The sequence below is a fragment of the Salvia splendens genome, chromosome 2 (genome assembly GCF_004379255.2).
Source record: "Salvia splendens isolate huo1 chromosome 2, SspV2, whole genome shotgun sequence".
NCBI lineage: Eukaryota > Viridiplantae > Streptophyta > Magnoliopsida > Lamiales > Lamiaceae > Salvia > Salvia splendens.
In genome coordinates this window covers 3101406-3113190 of record NC_056033.1, presented here as the reverse complement: position 1 = coordinate 3113190, position 11785 = coordinate 3101406, and the positions used below count along the sequence as shown (strand labels likewise).

The following is an 11785-nucleotide window of genomic DNA, read 5'->3' as shown; positions in this document are numbered from 1 at the left end:
CTCCTCCTCCAGAGGCTCCCTGTTGAGTGTTATGTTCAGGCCCGGGGTATCTCTCTTGCATCCAAGTGTCTCTGTTGTGTCTCTTCTTTCTCAGTCGAGTCGTTTCAGCATTTGTTTATGTCGAGTCCTCTGGTGAGATCGGTTTGGGATTACTTTGATGGCTGGTTCCCTTACATCAGCACACACATTCACACGTGCACTGACATTGCACATAGATTAGGTATTTGGTGGAGGTCCTCTCACAGGGCCACCGCCTTGCACATCAGCTTCATCATTCCCTGTTTGGTATACTGGTTTATCTGGACGGAGAGGAATAGCTGCAAGCATCGCGGCATTTCTTTTCGTTCTTCACATGTTATTTGGCAGGTTGTTCGGTACCTGTGGATCTTGGTGGCGGCAGGCGTGCTTGTCCCCACTCATTGGCGTGGTTGCTCTCCGGCTGTTGACTTCATGCCTTCGATTCCTCCTCGCCGGCGAGTTCTGAGGTCCCTGCAAGTGCTTTGGCATCCACCCGACGATCCTTGGGTGAAGCTGAACACCGACGGTGCCTTTACTAGCTCGACGGGACAGGCAGGCGGTGGGGGAGTGGTTCGTGGCTTAGACGGTTCTCTCTTGGGGGCCTTTTGTACGCCTCTCGTAGCTGGGTCGGCCTTCGAGGCGGAGCTTTTAGCTCTTCTTTACTGGCTGCCACTGGCTATGCAGTTCTCCTCGCATGTCTGGGTCGAGATGGATGCGGCAGCAGTGGTCGCGGTGTTCACTTCAGGACGCGGAGGAGCAGCGGATGTGAGACATCACATGGCTCGCATTCGTACTTTGCTCGCACAGATACAGTTCATGTTCTCTCACATCTATCGAGATGGCAACCGGCCAGCTGACTTTCTGGCAGGTAGGGGGGTCCAGACCCCTGCCATTACCTTCTTTGATGCGGATTCAGCGCCTCGGTATTTGAAGTCGCTCGTCAGGATGGAACAGTTGGGCTATCCGAACTTCAGATTCAGATATCGAGATGGATGACTACTTCACTTGGTTCGTGGTTTTGATTTATGGTTTTTTGATTTCCTTTGGATTTGGCCCGCTTTTGGCCATCCTCCTTGTTCTTTTTATGATGTATTGCTTTGTTATGTTTATTTTCTCTTTAGTTAGATGGTTAGTACCCGGTCTGTGGGGATACCATAGTAGTTTTGATAGCTCTTGTGTTTTGTATCTCTCGTGCAGACCGAGTCACTTTTGGGCTCGTCTGATGTATGTTCTTTTGGTGTTTTTTGATATATACAGGTTGAGGGTCCGCCTTAACCCCCCGCCGTGATGGTGTTTGAGGAAAAAAAAAAAAACTAACCAAAATTTCCCTAATCGGTGTCACGAAAAAAAAAGGTATTGCAATACATAAAAGTCACTATCTCAAAGTGAATTTGTGTCCCAAAGGAATAAAATGACGCTAATCACTATTAAAAGTGATAGTAATTGTTTTTAATAAAAGTAACTGCGTTAAATTAAGCTTATTTTTTTGATTTATTTCTTGCTTTTTTTAGTTAATTAGTTTCAATTATCTAAATGAGATCATACTCCAAAAAATGGCGCTAATTGTTATTAAAATTGATAATTGCAAATACGATATGATTGTTATTTTTAATAAAAATAATTGTGTTTTTTATATTCTAGTTTTTTTTATATTTTTTTAGCAAATTGTTAGTGTAAAATCCCATTGGTTTATTGATACGGAATTAGATTCGTGCTCATTGTTTTTGTCACCGTCATGCTTGAATCTTATCAAGATATAAAATCGAGTGATCGTAATCTTATTACAACAATGTTTGATGTAATCTACGAATATCTTAGTGTATTAATTCTATATTCTCTCCAATAATTGGTGAAAATAATACGATGTCTAAGTAGGTTCCAATTCATGAAGAGACAATGTTTGATGCAAACATAGAATTAAATGGACTACACACTAAATCATAGCGTCTCAGATGATCCAACCTAATTATCCCTTAGACAACGACATTAACCGTCACACATCATAAAAACTCCCAATTTCAAGAATCAAGTTAGGAAAATTAGATGAAAAAGACATTGGATATTTCCAACTGATCATGCTCATGTCCGAATAATTTTTTTTTAAAACTATTAGAAATTCTTGGCATTATCAAGAATGTGATCTAGATTCGTAATTGATATTGTAAGTTGATCATGTAATTATACATTGGAAGAAATATTTGCTTGTCGTGAAATTCGCTACATCAACAGTTTTGATATATATGTCTATGTTACTCTGATACAGAAACAATTTTTGCTACAACAACACTTCCACATAGAAATCTAAGAAATCCATATTGATTTAAGAGTATTATTTTACAATTAATAGAGATAGATATTAATTGCGCCATAAATTTTGTATTCTCTTAATTATGTGCCCTAAGTTAATTATGATCCAATTTTAATGAATTAAAGTCGAGTATCACAATCTATATATCTTTGGGCACAAAGGAATGAACTAGAAATTACAAATGTAAAATAATAAGTAATTAAATCATCGATATAATATAGTATCTATGACAAGTCATGCCAGCCACAGGCACACTCTATAGGACTTAAATCCCACAAAAGAAATACTAGAAAATTGAACAAGTTGTGAACTTAGAACATAAAATCAAGAAAAGTGTATTTTGATGAATATATTTCCATGTTACCAGGACAATATATAGTACTAGAAGAACAAATATATTATGCTGGTCACATATATGCTGTTTTTAGCTTTTGCTAATTTGTACATCAGCAAGGTGTGTACACACTCAGCATTACTATACTTGGAATTAAATTGACTACAAATTCATGAAGATGTAGTAGACATAGGGTAGGTCACAGTCATATTTTGATGTCTACTCACATGGATTCTAAAATTAATGGAAAGTGAGAGCATCACACATAAAAAAGTTTCTTTTATGAAATTTCTAATTCAATAGTAAAAATAATAATAAAAAAATGAAAAAGGCAATTAGCTAGCATAGTACTATTGTAAATTACTATAATGTAGGTATAGAGAGTTGGGGGGTTAATTTTTCATAGGCTACATATAGCCGACAAACCAAAAAGGGGGTTTGGTTAGTGGGGGATGATTTCATCAATCGTGGGAAAGCTTTTTGTGATGCAATTGGATTTTCAAATCTTATTAGTGTGTCAAGTATTCTCCAATCTCATTTTCCATACTCCATCCGTCTCATAAAAATATGAGTATTGCGTATTCTTGTGGGACGGAGGGAGTATTATTAATGTTTAGGGAGTTGTAATGGCAGACCATATTGGTATAACTTTAAATAAATTGATGTATGTGGTAGGGATAATAAGTTGATGACAACTTTTCATAAATAGAAATATTCATATTTTCATGGGACGAACGAAAATAGAAAGTGCACATATTTTTATAAGACATAAGGAGTATATTAAATCCGTCTATAATTAATAATTCGAATTTTTAGTTTTAGATCATCCATACAAATTAGTTATTTTATATTTGTAGTAATTTATCTTTATAATGAGGTAATAATTCAATCATTTTTTTAAAATATTTTTATCTCTCTTATTTTATCGATTTTACATTGAAACTCTTGTAGTCCACAGTTCTGAATATTGCAAATTTAGTATTTTCATTTGTAGATATTTATATTATTACATAATTTTAAACAATATATATTTTTACACTACTTTGTCATTTTTTAATGATCCTAATTTCCACACCGGTATTTACTAATACTAAATTTACTATAATGGTTAAACTTATGTATTTATTGATAATTTTCATGGTTTATGTGCAAAATCAAAATACAATATAAATTCATATGTTTACGCGCCAATCTTCAAACGCAAATCCAAAGATCACAACATAAGACATAAATATATATTTCAATAATGAATATTTGAGTTATTATATATAATTATCAATTTGTCATCTCATTTTATATTCGAAGTTATATGATGAAATTCTTAAGTAATGTGGACTCCACGAGTCCATTTTAACCTTAAGCCCAACACGCTTCTGTGAAGTGACATAATTGCCCTCGCATTTATTAATTTAAATATACTGAAATCAACCGTGTACATCAAATTTGTAAGACACGCATATTAAAATCTCTATTTCGCCACAAATTAAATTTCGATTTTGATGCTACTACCTAAATGCCCATTTTCGTAATAAGACCTTTCAAAGCTTGTGGGCTGTGATGTCTACTTCTTTATAATTGTCATCCAAAATGGATTTTGACTACCATTAATTGATGGTTTCTATTAAATTAAAATATAATCCTAATATAGAGTGGGAAAAAGTTCAATAATTATTGTATTGCAGATAATTTTTTTCTTGTTGCGACCAATTACTATAATCAAATTTATAAAATACATAAAAGTCAGAGAGAGACTATTTAATTCATTCATTTCCGCCCTTAACTCTTTAAAGACATATATAAAACAATAAATCTTGCCTTTGATTATTACTCCATGTAATTTAGATTTTTAATAATCAAATAAGTTTGAAATTAGATTAATCATGGAGAACTCTATTGTACGATTATTAGTGTAAATAATTTAAGCCATTCTTGACTTTATAGTACGCGCAATAATATATACTCATATTGACTATATTATCTATCCATATTGATAATTGAATTAAAGTGAACATGCTCTTCCATAGTACCTTCTAGGCCTAGAAAATTATCAACCGTTACTAGAGAACATAGAAATATCCTTTACATATTTATTGTATTTATCAATATAACATGTGAATAATAATGAACTTATATAGGTTTATTCCACCTTCGATTTTGACTCGATAATTCCTCTAATATCACATATGCATATTAATTTGTAATCAACACAAACTTTGAAAAGTAGAAAAACCATTGCCACACTATCACTTTTAATAAAATTATACTTTAAAAATTATACTACCAGTTTTATTCCGTTCCAACATACTTCTAATAAACAGGTATGGATGGTTACAACATTTCCGGAGCTGCATTGTCAGATTCTGAAGGCTTTTGGAGCGACCACTACCTGTGTTTTCATATTATAAGAAACATTTGTCGTTAGTGATGTTTGTTATGCTGGGAAAGAAAAGAAAGCAAGCACCAAGAGAAAACCAATAAGAACATCACATAGGTTGGGGGTGGCAGGAGTTATATGTGGCTCCGCCCCAGAACAAGAGCAGCCAGATCTTTAGGTAAGAGACCCTTACCATGAGAAAGACCAACTCTTCCCTGTTCGGTCACTTGCTTGTAATAGGCCTTCTGCCATGCGGACAAGTCACACTTAAGTATGACCTGAGTTTTACTAGGTAGGTACTTTTCGACCTCATCCTTCCTCCTCCTCAAAATGAATGGCCTAATGACCTGCAGAAATTCAAGAGGGATATAAGAACTAATAAAAGAAGGTGAGTAATGAGTATATTAGGAGAGGCATATACATGGTGCAAACGTCGGATGACTAGCAGCTGTTCTTCATCTGTTAAGCTGACATCACATTTGTCGGCGAAGGGAGCATTAAACCACTCCTCGAAGTTATCGACTGAATTGAAGATATTAGGAAGGAGAAAGTTAAGTAGGGACCACAGTTCCTGCAAGCTATTCTGGATAGGAGTTCCAGTCAAAAGAAGTCTCCGTCGAATTCGGTATCTGCCAATTCAATTACCCAGTACAGGATCATTAAGGGTTTAGTAATCTCAAAGTACTATCGACAAACCTTGCTATACAATCAAATGAGGATTATCTGATACTCATATAAGATAGAACTTCAATGCATAAGTAATTTGCAAAACAATTCATGCGCAGAACTAAACAGCTGAAACGGGAGATGAAAAAATGATTCCAAGACAACATGACGTATATAAATAAAAAAAAACAGCATGGACATTTGTGGAAGTTACTACACACATAGCTATAAGTTGTTAGAGACCATACCCTGAAACCAGAGTCCGTGCAAGAACACAATCATAATTTTTAAGTCGATGTCCTTCATCAACAACCAGGTAGAGCCAGTGAATTTTCCTCAAAAATGCTTTATCTCTAATGATGAGATCATAATGGGTGATCAAAACATTGAACTTCCCCTCTCCTGAATACTCTTCTCTCAAGGCCTTTCTTTCATCTAAACGTCCATCATAAAGAACTGCAGAAATGCTGATACACAGAAGATGTCCATCAGAACGAAAGCATTTCGTTAACAAACTACTTGTTTAACAGGAAATTCAATCTGTACCTAGGAGCCCAAGTAGTGAATTCATTAACCCAATTTGGCAGAACGGCTTTTGGGGCAACAATCAAGTGTGGCCCATTCACACCTTTGTTTTCCATGAGATAAGCAATCAGGGAGATAGTCTGAATTGTTTTTCCCAAGCCCATTTCATCAGCTAAAATTCCATTTAGATTGTTATTGAATAGAGACAACATCCACTGAAGCCCCTCAATCTGGTATGTTCTTAACTCTCCACCTTGAAGCATGGAAGGTTGCTCCATCACCTAAAAGAATTATTGTCTGGTTAGATCAACATATAAAAATATCGAGGGGATATGAACTGCAAAATTTAACATCGAAGAGTGTGTTGGCAACTTTGCATAGAGAAGGAGTAGCACCACAACCCCAATTTAAATATCCTATACATAAGGTGTGTTGGCACAGAAAAGGAGTAGAGGGAAGGTGAATAATATCATCAATAACCTAATGCGTGTGATACTCATTTAATCTAAGAATATGATTAAAGAGAACATGAAAAAACCCACTTCCTTCCATACCCCTTTTACAAAACAACTTGCATAATAGACACAGAGTCAGACTAATATCGTTGCAAAGTTTCCTACACAAGTACAGGATTTATGGAGAGCAATCGCAGAAAAAGGGCAAGATATTTGCTTTCTTGCCTTTCCTTTCCTGTTTAAGTCTAATGACGTCCTTTTTCCTTACATCCTTATTATCCCAAATATTAAGCATATAGACCTCATTTGTCGACAAGACATATGAGATGCCTATGAGTGTATGAGAACTTTAATATTAGGTTTCAGCAGCTGAATCCCAGTGAAACTCTGACAATCACACATGCCCAGGAGGAAACACACGAAAGACCTTCCAGATGGACTTGATGCGTAATAAAAAGTCTCCAGTCTAAAATATTATCGGGAAATAAAGATTACCTTTTCCTGGATAGAGTGTACAGCAAAATTATACTTCCGCTGCCCTTCTAATAAATCACCAGTCTTTGCTTTATCATCAGACTCGTCATCAATCTCTTCATCTTCCTCAGGAATTGATTGTGCTGGTGTATCAGTCCTTGAAGCAGATAACTCAGGCAAATCAGCATCTGAACCTTCCAAGGGTTCGATGCTATCATAGGTAGCATTTTTTTCACGTTGAACAGCAGCACCCAAACGAACTAAAAGATCATTAGTTTTTCCAAGGAGCATCGTCAATCTCTCATTCTTGCTCTCCTCAACCATTTTCATATAAGCTTCTTGATCATCAGCTTTCAAAGCTTGGAACCTCAACTTTTCAGCTCGTGTAGCTCGTTGCCTCAGCCTTCCATGCCAAGCCTGAGAGTTGTAGAGAACTTTCATTGTCAATTAGGCATCAAAATGGAATTGTTAACAAAGATTAAATTCTTAACAACATATAGCATGGCATAATTAAAATGCAAGTGATATATTGCAGTTTCCCGATACAAAATAATCAGAATGAGGCGGATTTGAAGTCTAACATTGTTCCCAAAAGTTCAAAACTCAAACCTTATAACTTAGCCTTTCTGTTCAAAACTAAAAAGCAATATATAGTCATCAAAACAGGGAAGATAACCGAATAAAGTATGACATTAGCGTATTAGCTTCAAATGTTTTCAGTCATTTCGAGATATGAGCACCCATATACATAGTTATATACTTAATTGCTCCATGCCATAGCTGCTTTAGAAAAGTCATATATAACAAATTTGTACCTGAACACCGTCGTTTCTCTGTTTTCGCCGTTTCTGGGCAGCCTGTACTTGCAATTGCAATTCACGTGCAGCATTAAGTAAATCAGCAAAGAATTTTCTTTTCCTAGTCTCTATCCGATTCTTCTCTTCCTCCTCAAATCTTGAAAACCTCTGCAGCGGGACAACCAATAAAATAGCATAATCCATCCGAATTCCTTTTCTATATTCAATGTATATGAGCTTTAAAGGCATGGACCATATTCAGTACCCAAAAACTGTGGAAAATCAAAAGGCACAACCCTCACCTCAGCCTCTCGTTTCTTCTTCAATGGGTCATCTGTTTCCATAGAAAAAGCATCCCCGATGCCAAATAAAGGACGGCGCAATCTCATCATTCCCGAATCGAAAAGCTGCTTGTCAGGATTTGCACAATGCAGTCGAAGCCAATATTCAGAACTCACTTCAGAACGGACTTTGCTCTGGAGCTCAGCTAACTGATGGCAGCAAGAAATTTATCACCGTGCAATTATTAGACCATAATATTCTGACATTAGGCACAGAGAACCAAAAATAGTGCTACAAATGTGGAAGGGGTATTTTGATATACTTGGGTATGGAAGTAAAATTTGATAAATCTAATCCCATACCCTCCTTTTAGTTACATCCGTAAAGGAAATTCAACAGGAATACAACCATAGAGATGTTTCGAGTTTATAGTCACTTTTGAGAACTAAACACAGTCAATAGGAAGAGTTTATTGCTAGCACCAGAAGATACTTTCGCAGAGAAAAATGAACTTTACTTTGGTCCATACATGTGAGGACAATGATTAATACCACCTTCACACTTGTCAAAACATCAAAGCTTTTCTTACCTAGATTCACAAAATACCTCAATTGTCAAATAAGTGAATTGTACCTTAAGTCCATAGAGTTCAAGCAAGCATCTGGACTGCAGGTCCTCACCCCTACTAGTAGGTAATTCTGTTTTTTATAGGAGAAATAAGCATATTACATGACATTTGCAAGAAATTAAAACATGATGAATAAAGAATAAGCAGCCTTTTAGCACTTCGCATATATATGTGAAGTTGTGAACCAACCATGTAAATAAGATATCTGCAGAAAGCAAGAAAAAAAAAGAAACAAAGAAGCAGCTAAAGATAGCCAAACTAAGATCCACCATGGCAGTGTTTTTACAAGGTAAGCATCCAGGAATCATCTACAATTCCCATGGCAATAAGACGATAGAAGATGAATGCAAGCAATCACATGACTATAAACAATTCGGAAAAGCAAGTGACATGTGAATGGAATATTATTTTTTCTTGAAGATAGTTACCTTCAAGTTCGGCTAACCGATGCTTTACTTGGCTCTGAAACCTGGTCTCCTTTAAGTCTGACAATTTGGAACTAGGCAAACAAGCTGATCTCTGGTTTGACACCGCATCCTCAAAATCCAACATTAACTCATTGTAAGTTGAAAGGCCCAATTTTTCCTGCAACATTATAACAAGATTGACCACATAACTAATCAAATAAATATATAAGCTAAAAGTTTAAAAACTAAGCTTGTAAGAAGGATATCCCAGCAAGGTATAGCCAGCTTAACAAAAGTATAAACTAATCACAACAAAGTTATACCCCATCGGTATAGAATCCCATCAATGGACATTAATTTACCCAGAGAAGAGGTTGATGTATAAATTTTTTTGTCTTATAGCCTTATGCCAAACTTTGTGGGTCTAATTTGACTTGTCATAGAGCTTTTCTTGAGTTAGTGTGGCCTTATACTTAAAAGTCGGTATTCGACATTGGATATATGTGTGTGTACACGTGCAATACCCAGAAAGGAAATAAAAACAGCTGACTTTGAGCCAGAGAAAAAGGAGGAATGATTTGCTGCATCAGCTTGATATAGGAGTGAGTACATAGAGGTCAAAACATGCCCTAAGAAAGCTAAAGGAACAAACTTTTACCAATAAATGCAGGCAGTAAAGGAAAAGAGGCAACGCTAACTAAAATACAATACTATCTTAGAAGGTTCCAGAAAGTAAATATAATTATCACAGTAATGACAGATAATATAATGAAAAGATCCTTACTTAGAAAAGATGTCAAGAACACTGTTCTCTAATGAACAAACTAGGAACAAGTCCGAAACAAATGCGTACAACTTCGCACTACACATGCATATGTAGAAAGGGTGAACTAAGATAGATAGGTAACGATACCAAGTTGAACAAAAGATCAGTTTACAGGAAAATGGCTGCAGATAAAGTAAATCAATTTCGATGCAAATATGCTTAATTATGAAGGAATCCTTGCAACAGTAGCCCAGGTCCAGGTGTTATGAAATTCTTCGAGTTTACGTTTGGGAGGGGAAAGGAGGGACTCAATAACCTAAAACCTTAATCTTGTTAAGTTGTAAACTTTTTCATAAAACACGAAGTTCCAAATTCTTGAACAATACAATGCCATAATCAATGAAGTTCAAAATTCTTAAGTGTGTAGCCCAATTACGCCTCATCAACAAATCACAAGATACCAAATTTCGGAAAAGTCAAAAAAGACAAAACACAAGAAGAGCCGATATCAAACTAAAACATCGAATTGTCTGTTAAAAAGCAAAACCAACATTGCAGTAAAATTCAACAAGAAATACAATACCCAACAGCTCAATTATCACCGACAACACCAAAATTAACCCAATTCAGGCACCAGAAACTAACCTTTGGCAGCGGCGAAGTCGACCCGTTGCTGGTATCAGCGCCAACGTCACGATCAGCTCCATCAGCAGGCGATTGAGGAGCAGCTTCGGCTTCGCAGATGGAGGAAACGGCGTCGTATACGTGCTGGGGCAGGGGCAGATTGCGGGAGATGAAATTGAGGGCGCAGATTAGCGTTTTAGCGCTGGCGAGCGGCGGTTCGGGCGGCGGGTCGACGTCGGCCTGAAATTGCTGGGGCGCAGATGGCTGGGGCTCCGCCACCTGTGCGACCATGGCGGGAAGGGGAGGGGGAAGCAGTATACGGCGTCGTTTCAAAATTTGGACGGAGAGCTGTGATTTCTAACGGGTTGTTTTGGCGGATCTAGAATCCGAAATCGATCGATTCGGATATCAATTTATTTTTCATTTAATTCATTTTTGGTTTTATTTTTTGGATTTGCTTTTCTACGGTAGAGTTAAATGGCTACAGTTAGAATGCGCCAATGGAAATTAATTTTGACGATTTTTTGGACATTTTACGAAAATGCCCTCCGTCTATTATAGGCAAATATCTTCTGTCAGGTTCTCAGAGCATCTCCAATGGCGGCGGCGTCACCGGCACGCCGATTTTTTCGCGGACGCCGGTGCTGACGCCGAACCATTGCGAGCGGCGTCGGCGAAATCGGCGTGCCCACGCCGATTCTTGGGCTGACGCCGATTCTCACGGTGCCATTGTAGGCCCCAGATCGGCGTCAGACCGGCGTCAGATTTTTAATTATTTTTAAATTTTTTAATTTTCCGGGCAGGTGTCGACGTTGGCCGGCCGAAGAAGCAGAAACTGAACTACACCGGTGATTATAGCGGCAGCAGCGGTGGTTCCCATGACCTCCCCGAGACGGCCCAGGAGGTCCCGACCCCTCGTTCGTTCGGTCGCCGATCTCGCCCGGTTGGCCAAAGGCGGGCGCAACGGGATGCGAGGGGGGCACCCCGAGTTCCCAGGAGGTCCAGTCGGCATCCCCCCTCGGCAGGTCCACCGAGGAGCTCAAATTCTTCGCGCGTCAACAAACGCGCGCTCAAATGGTGAAGACGTTAGCGCTCTTCATTTTTTTTATTGTACTTTTTAATTTTTG

At 37.5% G+C, this 11785-nt stretch overlaps 1 protein-coding gene across 1 annotated transcript; it reads right to left on the bottom strand.

The window, feature by feature from the left end:
* Nucleotides 1-4907: 4907 nt before the first annotated feature.
* LOC121783703 (probable ATP-dependent DNA helicase CHR12) lies at nt 4908-11110 on the bottom strand. Its single transcript, XM_042181854.1, has 11 exons — nt 10680-11110; nt 9290-9446; nt 8867-8931; nt 8254-8442; nt 7970-8119; nt 7176-7571; nt 6247-6506; nt 5949-6167; nt 5456-5663; nt 5228-5381; nt 4908-5046 (listed from the first exon to the last, which is right to left on the bottom strand). Exons 1-11 carry the CDS (start codon nt 10947-10949, stop codon nt 4919-4921), a joined length of 2196 nt encoding a protein of 731 aa, XP_042037788.1. The 5' UTR covers nt 10950-11110; the 3' UTR covers nt 4908-4918.
* Nucleotides 11111-11785: the final 675 nt, after the last annotated feature.